Raw genomic sequence first — 22,641 nt, forward strand, 5'->3', positions numbered from 1 at the left:
CTAGAAGGCCATGGCACTTGCCCCAGTTCTCATCCTTAAGCCAGAGGCCCAGGGTGAAGGGAGCCAGTTTCAATACAAGGGCCAACAGCACATCCAAGAGGATCAGGGTTCCTTGGACACAGCCTCCAGAACTAGGGGCCCATCTGCTGCCCAATCCAGAGCTATGTTGCTCCTGGAGGTGAGGGAGGTAAAAATAGAGTAAATGTCCCTGGGCCAGGGAACCAGGAAGAACACTGCTTGCAGGGGGTACTGGGCTGCCCCAAGGAAGCAACAGTCAGGCTGACTACCAGCTAGGCCACAGCCCTAGGCACTCATGGCCAGTGGCAGGCCTACCTGTGGCCAGTGTGTGGGAAGGGTCACCTGAGAGGCCAGGAGCCCATCCCTGGAACCTTTGGGGACAGGACCACAGTACAGTACCATCCCTCATAGGGAAGTTGAGGGGCCTGGGCCCGGTGGGCAAGTGTAAAAATGCCATAGGGGTAGGAGGAAACACATGGCCCCCATGAGGATTGGGACCAGGGGCCAGCCAATCCACCTTGCAGAGCCAGTCCTGAGGTCACCATTCCACCATCAGCAGCATTCTTTCCATCAAAGACCCCTCAAGTCCGACTCTCATTTCTTCCTTCTTCGCAGCCACAGAGGAAGGATAGGAAACAGCACTTCCCCATGGCAGATGCTTCACAGCCCAAGACCCAGGGCCTTGAACAGTCAGTCACAAACTTTGCTAAACTTGTGTGTCATGACAGCCCAAGAGGCTGAGAGAACTTCATGGCTGAGCCATCCAGCAGCCCTGCCTGGCACAGGAATCAGGGCCCAAGGAGCACACGTTTCAAATAGGCCAGGGTAGTGGCGTTGGCCAGCATCTCGATGTGCTCACTGCCCGGCAGCTCCTGCAACGACACTTGGTACTTCTGGTGACTACGCCAGGCCTGGCACTGCAGGGCACTCTGCAAGTTCACAGTGCCATCGCCATCGCCATAGCAGATTTTAGGGTCACGGTCGGGGAAGCTCTCATAGTAGAAGGAGTCTGGTGTGGGGACACCAGTACCATAGAGGCAATGCAAGGGCACGCCAGGTGGCATCATGGCTTCAACCAGCCTCTCTGTGTCCTGCCGCATGAACCAGCCATCTTCAAAGCCGATGTCCTGGAAGAACTTGTGATAGTCCCTCAGCGTGTAGTTAATCGTGGGTGTGTGCACGAACACTTTCTCAGGTGACCAGGTGTAATTGTATGGCAGCAGCCAGCTGGTGGAGACGGCAGACCTCTGCTGCTCCCGGATCTTCAGGGGTCCGATGACTGGGATCCGGTTGTTGTCTCCTGCAGGGCAAGGACACCAGTCAGTCTATGCTTAGGCATGCAAGCTGGCTAGGTGGCATGTTTGCCACCAGGATCCCTGCCAGACCCCAGCCAGGGGCCTAGTCAACATTCTCACCTGTCTACATCATTCTAACTCCCATCCCTACCTTGGCTTTTTTTGTTTTTTTGTTTTGAGTAGGAGTCTCACTCTGTTGCCCAGGCTGGAGTGCAGTAGCAAGCTCACGACCGCTGCAGCCTTGACTTGCTGGGCTCAGGCGATACTTCCACCTCAGCCTTCTAAGCAGCTGGAACCACAGGCATGTGCCATCACGCTCAGCTGATTTTTTGACTTATTGTAGAGACAAGATCTTGCCATGTTGCTCAGGCTGGTCTTAAACTCCTGAGCTCAGGCAATCCTCTCACCTCGGCCTCCCAAGGCTTTTTTTTTTTAGTTCAGGTTTTACTCTACTGCCCAGGCTGGAGAGCAGTGGCATGATCATGGCTCACCACATCCTCCCAGGAGATCCTTTCACCTCAACCTCCCAAGTAGCTGCAACTACAGGCACGTGCCACCATGCCTGGCTAATTTTAAAAATTTTTTGTAGAGACAAGGTCTCACTATGCTACCCAGGCTTTTCTCCTACTCCTGGCCTCAACCAATCCTCCCACCTCAGCCTCCCAATGTGTTGGGATTAGAGGTGTGAGCCACTGTGTCTGGCTCTGACTTGGGTCTTATTGTTTCCTTTTATTTTTGCTACTTCTGGGAAGCACACATCCAAGACCTGTTTTGTTTCTTTTGCATTTCCTCACCAGGGATTTAGGCAGCACATACCCACAGGGTGATCTATATTTCCTCATCTGTACACGGTACCCTCCTCTGGGTGCTTGTCAGCAGGCTTGTGGGCACTGACCTCGTCTAAGGTGAATCAGCAGGTTGGTAGCCCAGAAACCTGTTCCTCTCTCTCTCTCTTTTATTACACTGAACTGTGCTCATATTTTTTTTTCCTAAGCTCAGACTGGCACTCAGCCAGCCCAGGTCTCATCCTGACCAGGGCAGCCAGGCCTGGTAGAGACATAGTAGGAGGAAAGGCTGCAGATGGAGTCAGAGTCCTTTGCATACAGGAATGCGAACAACACAAACACCCGCCAGCCAGTGAGACTTCCGGGAGGACAGCTGCAACATGGGAACAGGGGCCTCTGGCCCATTCAGGCTCCTAGGTCAGCCACTCTGTATCTGAAAGCAGGGAGGCCTCTCTGAATGACTGCAGGGCTTCAACTTTGCCTGCTGGGGTCTGGCTATAGAACCCTTGAGGAAAGGGAACTCCCTGGGGGTCCATGGAGTCCCACCTTCCCACACCATACCCCCACTTCTAGATTAACAGGGCCTGATGGAACAGTTTCCCAGAAACTAAGGCAAAGCTCTGAAGAGATTCAAGGAGAAACTGAAAGGGCCCAGGGCCCAAATGTCAACATGGCTATCTGTCTAAACTCAGAGTATGCCTACCCCAAGGTCTAGGCTGGACAGTGTAGGTGGCTATGATGAGTTCTCACTGTAACAGAATGTCTGAGCCATGGGTTCATTGCTCAGCCAATTCAGGGTCATTACTGGGAGAGGCACTGGGCCTAACCCAATCACAATGCCAGTTAACCAAGCAGATCAGGAAGTGCTGGGGACTTGAGCTCAGGAGATGTTTGGCACAGCCCTGGTTCACAGCTCCCAAAGTGAGGGGTCATGAGGTTCATACCCATTCCTAGCAGAGGAAAGACAGTTTCCTCCTAGAGCAGGAAGCTCTACCTTACAGCTGTAGCTGGTAGGTTCCAACAGTCATGAAAAGATAGGGGAGGGGCCAGAATGGGGGTTGCTTTTCCCAACTGCCAGGCAAGCAGACCCAGCTAGATCTGCACCTGCTTCCACCCTGTGTTGCCCACAGAGGCTCCTTATTGCCCACAGATGTGGGTGCAACTCGTAAACAAAAACCTGTAGTCTAGTGTTCCTCCTCTGGGGCAGGGGTGAGGATGAAGAAATAGGGGGTGGCGGTCAAACCAAGATAGGCCAGCCAGGCCTGGGCACTATGTGTGTATATATGTGTGCGTTACACAAGCAAGTACCAGTGTGACCAACAGTTATGCCACTTCATGTACATGCTGTAAGAAACTTACAAAGATTACAAGGGCTACCAATATCAACTAAAGAGGTGAAATGGGGAGTTGTGTTAGATTATCTTCTGGAAAAAAAAGTTATGAAAAAGAATGCCACTCTGAAGAAAAAAGGGTGCTGACCCAGGAGAAGAGATATTGTGGAGGCCAAAGCAACTCCTCTTGGATGCTAATCCACCATAGAGGCTTCTAATTAACTCCAGTTCTAGGAAGGCCTCTAAGGTTTACAGTTTATCTATTGCTCCTTGTGCAAGAGAACCTACTCACCATAAATCCTGCCCTTAGGCCAAACAACCTCGATGTTAACTCATTTGTCCTACACATACCTTTGGAGTTGCCCTTTCTCTGTGGTATGAGCCCTGAGTCTGGGAGATGATGGCATAGGAACCCACCATCTCGTCTCACCACCATCTGAGACATGGATGTGGCTTCTATTCATAAATCTCTATTAAACGAGTCTTTCCGAGAACTGGATTTGTTAGCCTCTTTCTTTCTTTATATAATTTATTTTATCTTATTATTTATTTATTTTTTGAGTTGGAGCCTCACTCCATCACCCAGGCTGGAGTGCAGTGGCACACTCACGGTCACCCCAGCATTGACCTGCTGGGCTCAGGCAATCCTTCTGCCTTAGCCTTCCAAGTAGCCAGAACTACAGGCACGTGCTACCACGTCCAGCTAATTTTTTCATTTACTGTAGACCTGAGGTCTCACCAAGTTGCCCAGGCTGATCTCGAACCCCTGGGCTCAGGCAATCCTCTCACCTTGGCCTCCCAAAGGGCTGGGATTACAGGCTTGAGCCACCACACCCAGTCTATAATTTATTTTAAAGATGTGGAGTTCAGGATTAGCTATACAAGTAGACATTGTACAGGTAAAGTTTGGGCCTCCCTTTGGTCCCCACTTTGCCTGGCTTGAGATCAGGTACCCTTATTGATATTGTGTTTCCACCACCCACACACACTCTCCACCCCACCCCCACCCCCACCATCAGCCTCTTTCTTTGCCTTCTCAGCTTCCTTAGACTTTTGGGAGTGCGTCTGCATAGACCTGCCCACTGCAGAACAGACATGAAGAGCGCTGGCCCAGGAGGACACTGTAGAAGAAAAGGAAAGAGAAGGGGGAATTCCTAGTACCCACCCCCTACTAGGCCAGGTAGGGTCTTACCTGAGGCCAGGACGCGCAGGGTCTTGGCCACGCCCCCCCAGGGCGCACCCAGTGCCACGAAGGCACGGATATACTTGTCCTTCCAGTCCTGCGGCTGCCGCTGCAGAAAGTAGAGCGTGTACATGTTGCCCATGCTATGGGCAACCATGACCACGGGGCCCCCATACAGCTGGTACATCTCCTCGATCATCTCGCGGAGGGCCAGGAAGTAGGGCCCGTTTTCATCTGCAGGCCAGAGCCAGGCAGGGGTCAGGCAGGAAGGGTCCTGGGGCCTGAACCACTGACCTTTTCTCAGGTCAGACCCAGGACTAGGGGGGGTGGGAAGGGTGCTAACATGCAAAGGGAGCAGTCTTGTTTTACCTGTTTCCGTGAAGGAGGAAACAAAGGGGCTCCTTTTCTTCCCCTCAACCTTATTATCTCTCCCCAGGGCTCAGAGACCCAGAAGTCCTGGGATGAGGGATGGGGAGGACAGGACAAGACTGACCAAAGGTGTTTGCTATGACCAGTGTGCTTGCTGCCATAGGTCCAGGAGCAGGGGAGAGCCCAGGGCCAGGGAGAGACCAAGGCCTGTGGTGGCTATGATTACCTCATGCCCACCTCCCAAGACTCCAGGGAGGGGACAAGAGTGATTACTTACTTGGGGCTCGGCGCCAGTCATAGGGGGCCCCTCGGACATCCTCACCCCGTGTGTAGCCCCAGCCCACAAGGCTCTCTACCATGGTATGGAAATAGGAACCTGTAGATAGAAATGCATAGGATTAAAGGACATGCAGCTGGTGCCAGCCACCCACACTACACCCACTGCAGAGACTGTGGCATCTAAGACAGAGAAGGCCCTGGAGGAATGCTACAGGGTTCTGTGCCCACATTGATCAGAGACAGCTCACAAGCTAGCCCTATAAACCAACAGAGTTCCTCTAACTTCAGTCCAGCAGAACCCCCAGCCCCATCTCCTGGAGGCCTTGAGTAAGGGCTACATACCAACATTGCTTTTGCTGGGGTCTAGGAACTCCAATGAGAAGGTTTTCCCAAAGCCAGGGACACGCACATCCACACCATCAGGAAACTGGGTGGCCCTGGATGTTTTGTTGTAAACCAGCCTGTCAAGAGTAGATACTGAATCAGTGACCCAAAGGTGACACCGAGCTTGGTGGGTACCAAAACTTCATCATGTGCTGAGCGGTACTTCCTTGCCCATCCCCAGTTTGGTCAGATATATAGGGGAGACTAAAAAGTAACAAAGCATGTCTATAAAGCACAGACTAGAGTAACCACATCCAAATGAAGATTCCCACTAAGGCTCACTCCAAGAATGGCCCCAGGATCCCTGTCAAGGCAACATTCCCTTTTCCCCACTGTTGTCTACTCTAGAATGAGGATCTTAGACCCGGTTGGGAGAAGGAAGTGCTAGCCCTGGCTCTGCCATGAACTTCACACTTGACCCCAAGAGGCAGCCTCCCCTTCAGGCTCCCTTTGTCCCATTTCCATGGATCTAGCTCCTGTCGCCACCACAACACATTACAAGACAAAGGAGAGTGTGAGTGCATGACATAACAGAACCAGACAGGGACTCTGCCTCGGGGCCTGAGCCTTGTGATGACGTGTGGATGGGCAGGTAGGAGGGTGGGCAAGGCCCAGAGAAATGATGGGGGCATGTGGGGAAAGACAGGAGAAAGGCCTCGTGCAGCCCCAGATAGGTTTAACTGGGTCCCACTTGCTCTGGGCATTAGACCTAGCAGCCAGCCAACCCCCCAAAACAGCACCTGTGAAGAAAAGAAACAAATTATGCCCCTATGACCTGCTCAGTATCCCAGGGCCATATCTACCACCTGCCAAACTGACCACAATGTCCAGGGCTTGCCCAGGAAATTTCTAAGAGCTATGACATGGGACATGGACTAGCAGCTACTTGGGATCCCTGCCAGACCTTTAGTAGCTTTCTATGGCTGTGTAACATATTACCACAGACTCAGCAGCTTCTAACATCACACAAATTACCTCATAGTTTCTGTAGCTACAGTGCCAAACGGACCACACAAGAGAAACTGTGCTTCAGGGCTGAGGACATGGTTGCTATACTGCCTCCCTCGGGAAGAGGGTCACCAAGGCCTGGAAAAACGATGGGGGTGGGGTTGGGAGGGACAGTAGAACAGCCCTGTGCCAAGCCAGGAACCCTGCTCCAGCCTTGCCTTACACCAAAGAGGAAAATGTGCCCAAGAAAACATAAGAAACTGAAGTTCTTGGGGGTTCCGAGTCCCATTCCCCACTTAAAGATCAGTCACAGAAAGCTGACAGCATCCCCAGTACTGACCTAAATAGGGGCCCACTCTCTCCAGAGCAATCTGTAGATATCCCAATGGCCACCTAGCAAAATGTAGACAATTGTTCTGGAAAGTCAACGCAGCTCTGTGACGGATGAAAATCTAAACAGGTCACAGCACCAATGAAGGCAGACAAGACCCTGTCAGAATCAGTCTCCACCTCCAACTGGCAGTACCTGAGGCCATGCTTCCAGTACAAAAATAGAAATGCAGATCAACAGCCCAGAAATAACCCTGATCACAGACAGAGGAGCAAAGAGTCAACAAGGCGGGCCACACAAACAATGAAGGGCAGGAAGCCTGGAGAACCAGCTAGCGAGTCTCTGGGAGAAACTTTTTTTTTGGGAGTCAGAGTCTCACTCTGTTGCCCAAGTTGGAGTACGGTGGCATGCTCATGGCCACTACAGCCTCGACCTGCTGGGCTCAGGCGATCCTGCTCCCTCAGCTTTCCAAGTAGCTGGAAAGACAGAGAGGCACCACCACAACCAGCTAACTTTTTAATTTATCGTAGAGATGTCTCACCATGTCGCTCAGGCTGGTCTCAAACCCATGGATTCAGGCAATCCTCTTGCCTCTGCCTCCCAAAGTGCTGGATTTATAGACCTGAGTCACCGTGCAGCGGGAAAAACTTTTTTTCTTTTTTTTTTGAGTTGGAATCTCACTCTGTCACCCAGGTTGAAGTGCAGTAGCATACTCGCAGCTACTGTAGCCTTGACCTGTTGGGCTCAGATGGCCTTCAAAGTAGCTGGAATTATAGGCATGTGCCACCACATCCAGCTAATTTTTTTGATTTACTGTAGAGATGAGGTCTCATCAAGTTGCCCAGGCTGGTCTTGAACCTGTGTGTAGGCTCAGGCAATCCTCTCACCTCAGCCTCCCAAGGTGCTGGGATTACAGGTGTGAGCCACCACACCCAGCTGGGAAAAACTTTTAATTTGTGAGATTCCATTCAGCTCAAAATTTTATTGAGCACCAACTATGTTCCTGGTTCTACCACGATAAAGATAAAACAGAGACACAGTTCCTGCCTTCAGGGAGCTCAGTCTGGGAGGGAACCTCAGCTCAGAGTCACACAATTCTGAGTTTGGATCCTGGTTCTGCCTCTTATTGGCTGAGTGATTATAGGCAATTTTGTAACCTCTTTGAGCTTCCAGATTTCCTCATCTATAAAGCAGATTTTACAACAGCACCTAGGCAGGGCATGGTGGCTCACGCCTATAACCCCAGCACTTTGGGAGGCAGAGGTGGAGAGGACTACCTGAGCCCACAGATTCGAGATCAGCCTGGGCAACTTGGCAAGACCTCATCTCTACAATAAGTCAAAAAATTAGCCAGGCATGGTGGTGCATACCTGTAGCTCCAGCTTCTTGGAAGGCTGAGGCAGAAGGATCGCCTGAACCCAGCAGGTTGAGACTGCAGTGGCCGTGAGTGTGCCACTGCACTCTAGCCTGGACAAGAGTGAGACTCTGACTCAAAAAATAAAATAAAATAAATAAAACAACAACAACACCAGTTTCACAGGGTTGCTGTAAGGCTAAGTGAAAGAAAGCATATAAAGTGTACAATGCCTCTATTAAGTGGGGGAAACATTTTTGGAAACAAAGTCTGGCACACGATGAGGGTTAGAAGAAACAAGCATGTAGCTTGGGGGAAGGAGAGGTGAACTGCTCTGGGGAGTCAAAAGGCTAGACCGCACAAAGGGATGAGAGTTGGGTTTTAAAGGATGAAGTGGAGGAAATTTATCATGCAAAGGGTAGAAGTAGATTACAGTGAAAACAACACAGCATGTGCAAAGATATGTCTGTCCCAGGAAGAACCAACAGCTAGAGAGGCAGGCTTGGCCAAGGTACAGGCCAGGAAAGGGGCAGGAGCCATGCTGAGGCTCTGAACAGGGGCTAGGACTTAGAAACTATGTGCAATGGCTCATACCTATAATCCCAGCACTTTGGGAGGCGGAGGTGAAAGGACTGTGTGATCTCAGGGATTCGAGATCAGCCTGGGTAACTTGGCGAGACCTTGTCTCTACAATAAATTTAAAAATTAGCTGGGAGTTGTGGTGCGTGCCTGTAGTTCCAGCTACTTGGAAGGCTGAGGCAGAAGGATTAGGTTGAGGTTGCGATAGCCATGACTGTGCCACTGAACTCCAGTCTGGGCAACAGAGTTAGACATTGACTCCAAAAAAAAAGAGGCCAGGCACGGTGGATCAGCTTGTAATTCCAGCACTTTGGGAAGCTGAGGCGAGAGGACTGCCTGAGCCCAAGGGTTCAAGACCAGCCTGGGCAACTTGGTGAGACCTCATCTCTACAATAAATCACAAAAACTAGGCAGGCCTAGTGGCGTGCATCTGTAGTTCTAGCTACTTGGAAGACTAAGGCGGAAGGATCTACCTGAGCCCAGAAGGTAGATTGAGGCTGCAGTGGCCGTGAGCGTGCCACGGCACTCCAGCCTCGGTGACAAAGAGTGAGACTCCAATTAAAAAAATAGATAAATAAAAATAAAAAACTATGTGTAGAACATGAGGGCTGAAAAGTAGGGGGTAGGCAAGAGCAGCAGGAAGAGGAAGAAAGTTCTGCCTGGTAGTCTGGCATGGTGGCTCTTGCCTATAATTCCAGCACTTTGGGAGGCCCAGGTGAGAGGATTGCCTGAGTCCACGGGTTCAAGACCAGCCTGGGCAACCTGGTGAGACTTTATCTCTACAATAAATCAAAAAATTAGCCAGGGTGGTGGCACATTCCTGTAGTTCCACCTACTTGGAAGGCTGAGGCAGAAGGCTCACCTGAGCCCAGCAGGTCGAAGCTGTGGTGGCCTTGAGCGTGCTACTGCACTCCAGCCTAGGCGACAGAGTAAGACTCCAACTCAAAAAAAAAAGTTCTGCCTGGGAGAGTGCAGGCGTGGTGCCAGGACCAGGGGAAGGAAAGACGTCAGTGACCTCTTGAAGCAAGGATGAGAAGGAATGGGCTCTGGAGGACTCTCTGGGCCCCACTGGTGAGCAGCACCTGGTTGGTGTGCCCTGGCTCCCACCTGATATTGTCGATCCAGCAGTCAATGATGACAGGCAGCAGCAGTTCAAGGTTCAGCCAGATTGTGAAGTAGCTTTCGGTCTTCTTGGAGCAGAGGTAATGCACGACTGACGGCTTGTCCAACTTTGCTTCCAGTTGGTTGCCCAAATCACCGGGCACTGCAGCAGGGGTATAGGACATGTGTAAGCTCCAGTCTGACAGGCTTGAGACCCCCAAGAACCTTGAAGTCTGCAGCAGACCCCTTGCCCCCCTAAAGAGCCATGGATACTATGGTAGATCTCTGAAGTTCCACACCTCAAATTAAAGCACAAAGGCCAGGGTACCATCTTCATGCAGAAAAGCTGTTTCTGCTGTGTGGTACAGAAAAGTCTGTGGGGGTCTTGGGAGAGGCCTGCCATGTTTTGGGGAAGACCCCTCACAGTCTCCCCAGGTACAGATAAAGTAAATCCCCTCGACCTTCAGTGGAACATCCTCCTGAGCCATTCAGATTATTGGAAGGGATTCTGGGTGAAGTCACTTCTTCATGCTAGGTTTCAGTTTCCCTGACTGTTTAATGAGATCTTCAATTACCCACCACCACAAACACACACATGGTTTCTATAGTTAACGGGCTAGATAGGAGCTCTGACTGGGAGGGACTTGGAGATAGCACTCCCTGCCTCTGGCCTCCTGCGTTAGAATCTCCAAAGTTTGGCCAAAGACCTGTTGTTATATATATATCTCCTCAAGTCGAGCCCATGAGTCTTCCACCCACAGCCATCCCAGACTACAACCAGAGCAGACAGGGCCTTGTTCACCCTGAGAAAGGGAGTGGTAAACAGACAGACTACTGGGCTACCTAAACAGCCAAAATTGGATCCACAGAAGATATTCCAGAACATGCTTGTGGGAGGGAGGCAATGAACAGAAACACAGCTGAGAGAAGCTTGTACTGGCACTTGCCAACTTATTAAGGGTTCCAGGCCTTACTAAACGCCAGAGCCCAGAAAGATATCAGAGAACAGATCACCCGGAGGGCCCTAGCATGACTGGGAACCTGTGTTAAAGATAGCCCTAAAACAACACACCATTCCAGTCATAGCCCAGCGGGGGTGGATTTGACCAGGCCCAAGCATGACTTCTTTCCACCCCAGCCAGCCTGTTCGGTCCACTCAGAGCCCTGGGGGCCCCTGTGACACTCAACCCTTTCCCCATTGCTTCTGAGCCCTTCACTGTCTATTTACTCCCAATGACATTTCAGGCCTTTCCTGCTCCCACATGCCATGCTCTCCACACCTCCCAAACACATCCCCATTTAGTGATCATCCATGATTACTGAATGAACAACCAGTACTTGGCTCTCCTGGGCATTCACTGGGTACCGTCTGTGAATCCAATCCTGCAAAAGGCATGCCCTCCCTGTGCACCATCCCAGTGCCTTCATGGCACCATAGGAGGCAGGTGAGGCACCTGACTTCATCTCCCTTCATTATGCAGGTGCAGAGGTGGGGAGCCCTTGTCATGATAGCCTCTAGATGACATGCATGTGGACTGGGCAGAACTGTGAAAAGATCTTGGTCATTGTTTCCACCAAAGAGGAAATGGCTAAAAGAGGAAGTCACTAGATCTGCTTGCCCAGACGTTCCTTGCCCTGGTCAGGATGTGTGGCCTCTAAAAATAGCAATGGCCACGTCCTGATCCCCTGAGCCTAGATATAGGAAAAGAGCCATCCACTGCTTTTCACCTCAAATGAGGCCTGAAGAGCACATCCTTATCTCCACTTAACAGATGGGAAGACTAAGACCAGAGATATGAACAGATGGGAAGACAGAGACCAGAGATAAGATACAGAAGACCTTGTGCAAGGGGAAGGGACTGAACAATCTCTCTGTACATATCTCTGATCTCTGTTCTACAGTCCCTTCCCCTTGCACAGGGTCTTCTGTATCATATCTCTGGTCTCTGTTTCCTCTACCTCCAATTCAGGACCCACCCCTAGAGGATTCTGATCCTATGATGGCCAAAGTCAGACCCCTAGCTCTATGCCCAGGAGCAGCCTATCCACTGGCCACCATGGGGTCTCCCAGAGTTAACACCAACAGTCTCACTCTCTGAGAAGCTAGACAAGTTAGGATTCCAGCTGCTCTGTGACTCTGGGTGGGGCCTGAAGCTCTTTTGCTGTGACCTAGGGTAATCAAACGCTGACTGAATTAATCAGTGCAGTTAGCACTGATCCAGGCGAAAAGGCTGCATGCTAGCCAAAGATGAGAATCTTTCAATGCCCCTCAGACTCAGAACTCCACAGGCCCATCCAGGGCTCCCTGAGGCCCCCAGGATAAAGTCCAGATGACCCAACCAATCACAAGCCCTGTACAGCCACTCCTCCCCCAGCTTCAATTCCAGCCAGCCTGGGCTGGTCACCTCTCTTCCTTTGCCTGGAACTCTCCCCTTGCCTTAGCTCCAGCTATTGTACTCCAGGAAACCCTTCCTGATGCACACCCATCCAGGCTGGTTGGTGGACTTTCTGGACTTGCCCAGCACAGTCCTCATCTCTGGGGATCATTGTTACTCCTATTCTTCAAGTTTGGGGAGGGCAGGGCCAAATTTCATAGTGAACCTGGGCCCAGCATACCCCTGGAGTATTTCCTGGCCCAGTACTCCTTGAGACCTACCCAGTACCACCCTGCCTGCCAACCTTACCGTTCTGTGATCTTCATCATTCCCATTAAAATATTCTCAGCAGAAAGAGCATAGGGTCATGATGTAGCAGACTCAGTATGTAATTTATTTCTCAGATGTTTCTGCCCTCAGGAGTCCTGGTTGGCCATGCTAGCTCTAGATGGGAATGACAACCTGAATGAGGTCCCCAAGGCCCCCAAGACAGAGGTTGCATCCCTGTCCATCACCACAAAGAAACGCTGTGGCTCCTGTACAGTTGCCAGGACTGTGACCAAGGAGGGGGTGGGCAGGGGAGGTTACCCAGCCCCAACATGGCCTAGACCAACTAGGTCTCGCAAGAGTAAGAATACAAGTATGCTCCTTGACACCTGTTCATGATCATTCTCCTAACCCCCTAGCCATCACTGTTTTCCTTAGGCCTCTTCCTTCAAACTCTACGCCACCCGTTTGATAAGTTGAGGGTGGGTGGCCAGCTAGGAGAGCAATCCTTTCCCCCAGAGAGCTTCCTTTCAGTAATGCCTTCTGAAATACGTGGGGCTAGAAGAGTCGAGTGTGATAGCCTCCAAGCCAGGGCCAGGATGATGTGGAGGCCAATTATGAAGCTACTCTACCCACCCCAACCAGTCCTGAGGAGTGGGGCCAAAGCGCCTCCGTCTTTCCAGATAAAAAATGGGATAAGGCAAGGCGAGGCTTGGGACTGATGAGGACAGGTGCAGTTATAGGCAATCAGTCACTCTCCCCCTCACGGTAACTCTCTCACCCCCATCTGCTACCGGGGCAGATGGCGGGAGGCTGACCACACCCGCGCCTAGCATGGTAGGAGGTGAACCGACCCATCTAGGCGACAAGACAGACACCAAGAGGCTCCCCAATCTCTTGCTTAGAACACATGCATCTCAGGAAGACTGCCCCGCCCGCACCCGGTTCTGCCGGACCGACTGACCCACCACCAGAGACCCGCCTCACCCAGCACCACCGCGGGGTGACGTCCTGCCGGGAGCGCCGGATCCGCGAGCAGCATTAGCAGCAGCAAGAGGAACAGGAGGCCATCCGGGAGCAGTGCCACACGGCAGGGACAGAGTCGGAGGCCCATGGCTTGCCACGGCTTTTGCAGGTCGAGGTGCGGGTTCAGCGCTCTGGACTCGCGCCTGGGCGGGGGCGGTAGCGAAGCGCTTAACCCCGCCGCCCGCAGCCTCCCGCAGTCCCCGGCCAATCAGAACCCGCCTCCTGCAAACGGCCAACCAGTAGAGGCTCGCCAACCAGGCACGTCCCTCCCACCGGAGCTCCCCGCCCCGCCTTTGCCCACCCCCGTGCCTGTCCCTTGACAGCGCTGAGCGCCGAGAGCATCGATAGGTCGAACAGCTTGGCTACTGGTTCTCAGCCGTCCACCGGGAGACCCAGCTCGCAGCTGCTGTGTACTACCTCAGCCCTGGCTACCCGAAGTCCACGCTGCATAGCCCTCACCTGGGATTCCTGGCGCCTCCCTGAACTGGAATGGATCGGGCCAAGAGGGGATAGGAAGTTCAGCGCTTACCGCTGCTGAGCGACCCAGGTCTACGCAAGAATAGGGAAAGTGAGACCCCGACAGTAATTGGGCCTTAAGCGACCAGGACTTTTGGGCAACCCCCACACCAGTTCTTTGCATCCTGCCTCTAGGGACCCTGGGTTCAGCCACCCCGGCCCGGGGGCCCCTCATTGTCTGCTCCAGGGTTAGGGATGCCGATGGGACGGGAAGAGTCCAGGTAAGTGTGTTTAGTTTCCAAGTGAGGAATCTGTCTGATCATTTTAGGGGCGCAGAGTACGGTATCACCCCGCCAGACGGGGCAGTTCGGGAGCTTCATGGTCCCCAACTCCACACAAACCAGAGAGGACAGACTCCCTGTGCCAGAAATCTGGGTGAACAGAGTGGGCAAAGATCTGACAGTCGATAATGTGCCGGCCCCATGGGTCACTCTAGGACAGAGGAACCAGTGTGTTTGGGAAACAGAGGTCTTGACCCTCCGTTTCAAATGGTCAGTGGCACCCCAGGTCACCTGCCTGGTCACAAGACATCTGCCCCGCCCCTTCCCTCCTTCTTGGTAAGCGCAACTGCTCACTATCTTGGCTGCCCTTCCTGAATACCTTTTATTTTATTTATTTATTTATTTATTTTTTGAGTTGAAGTCTCACTCTGTCAGCCAGGCTGGAGGGCAGTGGCACACTCCTGGGCACCGCAGCCTCAACCTGTTGGGCTCCGGTGATCCTTCTGCCTCAGCCTCCCAAGTAGCTGGAACTACAGGCGAGTGCTACCATGCCCAACTAATTTTTTTTTTATTTATTGCAGAGATGAGGTCTCTCCAAGTTGCCCAGGAGTGTCTCGAACCTGTGGGTTCAGGCAATCCACTCACCTCAGCCTCCCAAAGGCGCGGGATTACAAGCTGAGCCACCGAACTGGGCTCTTTTTTTTTTAGGTCGTAGTCTCTGTTGCCAAGCCTGAAGTGCAGTGAAACACTCACTGCCACCTGCAGCCTCAACCTGCTGGGGTCAGGTGATCCTTCCACCTCAGCCTTCCAGGTAGCTGGAACCACAGGCATGTGCCATCACATGCGGCTACGTTTTTTGATTTATTGTAGAGACAAGGTCTTGCCAAGTTGCCCAGGCTAGTCTCGAACCCCTGAGCTCAGTGCTGGGATTATAGGCATGAGCCACTGCATCTGCCTTCCTGAATTCTTAAGAGTGAAACACGTTGATAATTGGGGTACTACCCTTTCTTTTGTTTTTGGGTTTTTTTTTGAGTTGGAGTCTCACTCTGTTGCTCAGACTGGAGTGCTATGGCACGCTCCCGGCCATGCAGCCTTGACCTGCTGGGCTCCTGCTATCCTTCCGCCTCAGCCTTCCAAGTAGCTGGAACTATAGGTGCGCGCTACCATGCCCGGGGCTAAGGTACTACCCTCTCTTAGAGTCTAACTATCTGCCACCTCAGGCCCTGGCTCAGTACTCCCACTCCCAAAGCCCATCTCCCCGACCTCCACCCATGGCACTAACAGAAGGCCCAATGTGGGAAACCAGAGATCCTTTTGCCAGGTCTAAGGACAGGGAGGAGTCCAGAGTCAAGGGTTAAGTGGGGGAGGGGGACAATCAGGAGGCCTGGGCTGCTTTGGACACTGGCAACAGAGCAGCAGCATCAGGTGACCACAGGCCCCTGTCTTCAGGAAGGGTTCCCCACAGGTCCTGCATGTGTTAGGAACCATGGCCAATAGGGGAGTGGTAGTAAGACAGGGTCAGAAGCTGGGCTTGGTGGCTCAGCCTATAATCCCGGGAGGCTGAGGTGAGTGGATTGACTGAGCCCGCGGGTTCGAGACCCGCCTTGGCAGCGAGACCCCATCTCTACAATAAATCAAAAAAATTAGCCGGGCATGGTAGCGTGCACCTGTAGTTCCAGCTACTTGGAAGGCTGAGGCGGAAGGATCGCCAGAGCCCAACAGGTCGAGGCTGCGGTGGCCAGGAGCAGCCACTGCACTCCAGTCTGGGCGACAGAGTGAGACTCCAACTCAAAAAAAAAAAGACATGGTCAGCAACGACCCATGCTGGCACTGTGGAGAAGGGTCAGAAGGCGAGGATCCTCCTTTTTCACAATGACTCTGCCATCCACGGCCTGCAAACCTGGCATCATCTTGAACTCTGGATGCCTCCATGCTTCTCAGACCCACAACCCAGGTGGTCACTAAGTCTTGCCAGCTCTACTTTCCCAAACAAACTACCCTCACCCCACAATAGCCTCTTCACTGACGCCCTCAAGTTATTCCCTTATTCCTGTGTATCATTCTCCCCATGCCAGGTTGAATATTATCAGGCCCCATCGCTCTCCCTCTAACCCCACTGGCAACCCTCCCATGGCATGCATCTCACACTGTAAAGAAACTGCAGGGTTCTCTGGCCCTGTTTCCCCAATTTCCTCAGCTGTCTCATTTCCAGCCTTAATGTCTTTCTTGTTCCCTGTGCTAGATGACCTAATTCCCCCTCAGGACTTCTGCACTTGCTACACTGAAACCACTCTGCATTCCCCAGTGTTGGGGACCCAGTTGAGCTCTACATTTAGACCTCAGTCCAGACATGACCATTGGATTTGAGCCTGCCAGTCTTTCAGAATAAAATGGCTGCAAGAACAAGCCCCTCACCTGTCCTGTTTCTGTTTAATTTGTTGATTACTGCCTAGCACATTTTCTGGCACACAGCATATACTTAATATAGCTGAATGAATGAGGGATGCACCCCCTTTTCTATAGCCCTTCTTTCCAGCCCCTTATCTCTTTCTCTGGTCTGATTAGACCAGAAAAAGAGAAAAGGAACTGAGAGGTCAGGAGAAAGGCCAGTTGTGGTATCTTCCTTGGTGAGCATACAACCAACTACCTTTATGGCTCCTGTTACTGGTCCCTTTGCATTCCCTCTCATGGCCCAAGATCCAAGTTGGATGGTGGGACTTGAGGCAACAAAAGTAACACCAGGACTTCTGAGCTGGTATAGGAGCCAGAGCTGAGCCCATTTAGAGGCCAGGTGAGTATCCCTAAAACTCGAGGCTCAGCAGGCCCCTGCTCCTCTGCTGCCAGTCTCCCTACAGTTGAGAGAACCCCAACACTGATCTGACCATAACAGAACCCTGGAGGCAAAGGAATCAGAATGGTGCATCTGACCTGGCCTGGGCAAAGGAAGGCTGCCTGGAGGAAGAATCATTAGCAATGGGCCTTGAAAGATAAGTAGCTTTCCAGACAAAGGGATGGGTGGGTTCTCCAGGTAGGAAGCTCAGCACAGGGTGGGGTAGATTGGCTGGGAGTGGAACTAAGAGAAATTGAGGGTTCTGAGAAAGCCATTGGCAGTAGTGGAAAACTAACAGGGGAGAGGGGTTGGACTGGCAGTTGAGGGAAACTGCTAGGGGAGGGAGGGGCATACCTCATCAACAAGGGTACATGCATGATCGGTGTTTATATACCTAATTCCTTTTTTTGAGTTGGAGTCTCACTCTGTCGCCCAGACTAGAGTGCAGTGGCCGCTCCCGGCCACCGCAGCCTTCCGAGTACTTCCGGAATTACAGGCATGCGCTTTACCACGCCCGGCTGATTTTTTGATTTATTGTAGAGATGAGGTCTCGCCAAGTTGCCCAGGTGGGTCTCGAACCTGCGGGCTCAGGTAATCCACTCACCTCAGCCTCCCAAGGCACGGGATTACAGGCTGAGCCACCGAGCCCGGCTCCTAATTCTTAATTGTATCCCACATCTTTATAATAAATAAATTAAAAGAAAAAAAATAAAGATACAGCTGAGGATCCATCTTGGAAAAAAAAAATTTTGGCTTGAGGCCGGGGTCGTGGCTCACGCCTGTAACTTCAGCATTTTGGGAGGATTGTTTGAGGCTGCAGTGACCTGTGATCATGCCACTACACTCCAGTAGCAACACACTGTCTCTAAACAAAACAACTTGGCCTGTGTCCAGGGAGCCAGGAATCACACGAAGATTCTAAAGCCTAAAGATGGAGGGAAACGGCCTATGGAGGGGGGGGGTCCGGGGGATCTCCTTTTCACCAGGCCTGGCGCGTTGCTCGCCCTCAGGTGCATACCCCTCCTCCATACTCCCTAGCACGCCTCTCCCCCATACCCCACCCCATGCCCCGCACCACTGGCAAGTCAGAGCGCCATCTGGTGGGTGTTTTCAGCAGCGAATCGGCAAAGGAACGGAGATCCGAGCCTAGGACGCTGGCTACTCTGGTGACCCAGGAAACAAGAAGGGGTGTTCAGTAGTAGGCCTGGCGGGGAGCCGCTGAGCCGCTGAGGACGGGGGATGGATCTGGGGCGGCGAGGGTGGATCCCTGCAGCGGCTCCCAGCGTCGAATCCTCTTCCAGCGCGGCATCCTTTCTGGCCGAAGGGAGTGGGGAGGAAACTTTAACACCACTCCTAGATGCCCAGGAGGTTCCACGAAGCGGACCACACTTCCGCCCGCCGCGAGGGCCCCACCCTGTATCTGCCCCAACTTTTACGGACCCGCGGCCAGAGCGCCGCTCCCTTTAGAGATCTGGCTCAGGCCACTCCTAAGAAGGCCAAGGTGAGGATGGAATTGCGCGAGCGTGCAGCCCAGGGAACCCAAGTCCCTTCTTCCAAATGCCCGGAGTGCAGTTTGGGAAAGACGTCTGGCTTCCGCGGGCTGGGACGTTTGGGCCTTGCCTACCACTCTCCCGTACCTATCTCCTGTTCATTAATTTATGCTTCACCAACCCTAGGTAAGCGAGGGGCGGGGTGAGAATGGGGGACATTTTTCAGTGAAGTACAGAAATCTCAAACTACACCCACTACTAGGTATCTACCCAAAGATACCTACACCAAAGGAACATAAGTCGTTATATAAAAAACAAACAAACAAAAAACACTTGCGCTGGCATGTTCATGGCGGCACAATTCACAATTGCAAAGATGTGGAATCAACCTAAATGTTCATCAACTGATCAGTGGATAATGAAAATGGTGGTATATAATATACGTTATGAAATACTATTCCACCGTCAAAAAGAATGAAATGTCTTTTGCTGCAACTCGGATGCAATTGGAGAACACCATCCTAAGTGAACTAACACAGGAACAGAAAACCAAACAGTGCCTGTTCTCATAAGTGGGAGCTAAACTAAAATCTGCAAAGGCATAGTATCACGGACACTGGAGATTCAGAAGGGGGAAAGGGGGAAGAGACAAAAAATCACCTATGGGTACAATGTGCACAGGTTGGAGTAGTGGGTACACTTAAGGCCCAGACTTCTTCGCCAGTATACAATGTAGACATGTAACCAAAAACTATTTGTACCCCTAAAGCTATTGAATTTTTTAAAAGAAAAAAATCTCAAACTATGGAAGGGGACCCCAGATGAGGAGGAAGATCCCTTGAGAGGCGAAAATCTGAAGAGTCGGGGTTAACTAGAGCACGGGCTAGGTCAGAGGGGTGGACAGGGCAGATGAGACCCCACTGCAAAGACACTGGGGCCCAATTGTGTCAGGTCGTTATAGACGTTGGGGATGAGACTCTGTCTTCAAGGATCTGATGATGGAGTAACGGAGGGGGCATGACAATGAACGACTAATAAACCACGTTAAAGGTTGGCTAAGTGTGGGAAGGAAGGGTGGGAGAAAGAAGTTATGAGAGTAAGGGGACGGAAGTGCAGATTGTTTAGTAATAATGGGGTGACCTGAGAGAACCTATCTCTCTTTTTTTTTTTTGAGTTGGAGTCTCGCTCTGTCACCCAGGCTGGAGTGCAGTGGCACACTCACAGCCACCCCAGTGTCGACCTGCTGGGCTCAGGCAATCCTTCTGCCTCAGCCTTCCAAGTAGCCGGAACTATAGGCATGCGCTTCCACGCCCGGCTAATTTTTTTATTTATTGTAGAGATGAAGTCTCACCAAGTTGCCCAGGTTGTTCTCAAACTCGTGGGCTTAGGCAATCCCCTCACCCCCGCCTCCCAAAAAGTGCTGGGATTACAGGCTTGAGCCACCGAGCCCTGCTGAGAACCTAACTTAAGGAGATGAATAAGGGAGCCCAGCAAAGCAGTGGCTCCCACGTTATATAAATGAATTTGTTTTTTCTTTATGAGTTGGAGTCTCACTCTGTTGTCCAGGCTGGAGCGCAGTAGCATGCTGATGGCCACCGCAGCCTCGACCTACTGGGCTCATGCCATCCTTCCGCCTCTGCCTTCCAAGTAGTGGAATCACAGGCACGCACCACCACGCCCAGCTAATTTTTTGATTTACTGTAGAGACGAGGTCTCACCAAGTTGCCCAGACTGGTCTTGAACCCTGGGCTCAAGTAATCCTCTCGCCTCCGCCTCCCAAAGTGTTGAGATTACAGGCGTGAGCCACCGCACCCGGCCAAATTTGTTTTTTCAAGGAGGATCCATGGGCCAGGAGTTGTGTAGCGATAGGGGAGACTGGATGGGAGCCAGGTTTGGGGGGCCGGCCTGTGCTGCCAGCCGTGCCTCAGGTTCTCCACGCAACAGGTACTTGAACATGCATGAGCACATCTCCACTGTGAATGCGCCCCGACGGTCAGGGGTGCCATATGGAGAGGTCGCTTTGAGGGAGGTTCCCCAAGGTATCCGGCGTTGTGAGTGAGACCCACGCAGAGGGAAGGGGGAAGGGTCTACCGTGAAGGTCTACAAGTTGAACGGATGGGGTCGTCAGGAGAGGTGAGAATGAGATCAAGTAGTCCTGGGATCTCCCGGGGGGAACGCTGCGGCTCTGTTTTGTAGACGCTGGAGCACAGATGGGAAGCCAGAAAGCAAGTCCGGGAGTTTTAGGAACGTGGAGGGGTAGCCCCAATGGGGTGAAGCAGAGTTGGCTGGAAGGGCGTGGCCAGCAGCAAGGGCGGACCCCGGCTTGCGCAGGCGCGCTCTGGTGAGACAAATATTTGACATTCCGGGCTTCTGGGACGGGGCGGGGCTCGAGGAGCGGCGTTCTCCCCTCCCCCCGGGCCTGATTCGTTTTGCGTCTCCAGGGTAGGGGACACGTGGGCAGGCGGCCGCAGGGGGCAACCCCACACCTGCCGTTCGCCGCCACGGCAAATGAAAGTGCTAACGGCTCAGCGCCGCCGGGCGGGGCGTGCACGTCCTACTCGGTCCCAGTCGCCGGGACCCGGCTTGGCTCACTTTCGTCTCGGGGCCTCGGAGGCGCCCCTCCACCGCGAGCGCTCTCGTCCTGCGCCGCACCCCTTCTCCCGGACAGGCGGGGGGATGCGCCGAGTTCCCCTGCTGTCTCAATTGTCCCCAGGCCCGGACGCAGCACCCGCTTGTCCAGGAGCGCGAGGCGCGGCTCCTGCCTCTCAGTCTCGGGTTAGGCTTGGCAAGCCCACGTCTCAGCTCCCGCCAGCATGGAGCCCCTCCGCGCCGGATTCAATCTCTCAGTCATGTACGTGGGAGACTGTGGGGAAGGGGCGGCCCGGCAACTCGCGATAAGGGACAAGTACCATGGAGCGAAAGGGGCGCTGGGAGCCCTCAACGCGGGCCTGTCCGAATTGGGTTGTAGGTCCGAGATGAGGAAGGGAGGATCTGCAGACGCACGCTCACACCCTCAATGCTAGCCCCTCGCCCGCCGGCGCGCTCGCCGTCTCCGGGCAACAGACTGGTGGCCAGAGGACCAGGAGAACAGGCGGGCGTCCGCACGTGGGGAGGCGGTGAAGTTCTAGACCCGGCCCGCCCAGCTCAGTCTCGCCTGGGATGCCGCTCGCCCGGGTTTGGGGAGTTTGGCGGGGGGGGAGGTGGGGGGAGAGCTGCGGTTGCTCAGCATGGAGGCGTGCGCAATTCCAGCCCCCAACGACTCTGGCACTTCCTGGAGACGGGCTAAAGTTCACCCTAGCACCTGCGTGGACAAGCCCTTCCCCGAGATTTGGTGACCACCCCACAGCTCCAAAGCCTTCCCTTTCCCCAACCGACGTCTATGGGTGATTCCCTTCCCCCTCCCTCCACAGGACTCCGGGTAATGCCGGGTACCTCGCGCCTTCACCTGTGGCCTTTGTTGACTTCCATCAACCCCAGCAGACCCGCCGTCGTGACCCCTGCAGGCCCTAAGCTGCCTTCTGGTGACTTCCGCTGCTCCCATGTGACGCTCAAGGACCGGAGAAAACCTCTGGTCTTGCCTGTTCCTTTGCTGAGGCCCCGTGGTCCCTGGGGATCAGGAGACGAGCAGAAGAATCGGTTCGTCCCAGGAGTCGGGCAGGACCTGCCCGAGAGGTGGGAGTTCGGATCCCGATCGCGCGTCCGGGCCTGGAGGGTGAGCTCGCGCGTCCTGGGCTAGGCTCTGGCTGCCCTTCCCTGAGGTTCCCGGGGCCGCCCCCGATCACGTGGCCGGCGGGGCCGGCAGGTAACTCGCCCGGAGAGGGCGGGGGCCAGGAGCCGCCCCGCCCCGCGGGGTGCCGCGGGCGGGTCTCAGCAGCGCCCACTGCGCCGCCGGGTCTCAGGTGCCGCCCCTGACACACGGGGTCCCGCCCAAGCTGATCCGCGTCGGCTGTGGGTCGGTG

General features: G+C 53.3%; 1 protein-coding gene across 2 annotated transcripts; it reads right to left on the reverse strand.

Moving 5' to 3' along the window:
• Nucleotides 1-300: 300 nt before the first annotated feature.
• On the reverse strand, nt 301-13,858 carry PLA2G15 (phospholipase A2 group XV). Of its 2 annotated transcripts, none has more exons than XM_021716375.1 (6): nt 13,587-13,858; nt 9,964-10,120; nt 5,603-5,721; nt 5,259-5,357; nt 4,622-4,906; nt 301-1,318 (listed from the first exon to the last, which is right to left on the reverse strand). In XM_021716375.1, exons 1-6 carry the CDS (start codon nt 13,711-13,713, stop codon nt 807-809), a joined length of 1,299 nt encoding a protein of 432 aa, XP_021572050.1. In that variant the 5' UTR covers nt 13,714-13,858; the 3' UTR covers nt 301-806. The 2 variants fall into 2 exon arrangements, with proteins under 2 accessions (XP_021572050.1, XP_008063925.1); XM_008065734.2 differs by having other exon boundaries at nt 638-1,318; nt 4,622-4,846.
• Nucleotides 13,859-22,641: the final 8,783 nt, after the last annotated feature.

The sequence above is a fragment of the Carlito syrichta genome, unplaced genomic scaffold, assembly GCF_000164805.1.
Source record: "Carlito syrichta isolate Samal-C Ts95f unplaced genomic scaffold, Tarsius_syrichta-2.0.1 Scaffold308803, whole genome shotgun sequence".
Classification (NCBI taxonomy): Eukaryota; Metazoa; Chordata; class Mammalia; order Primates; family Tarsiidae; genus Carlito; species Carlito syrichta.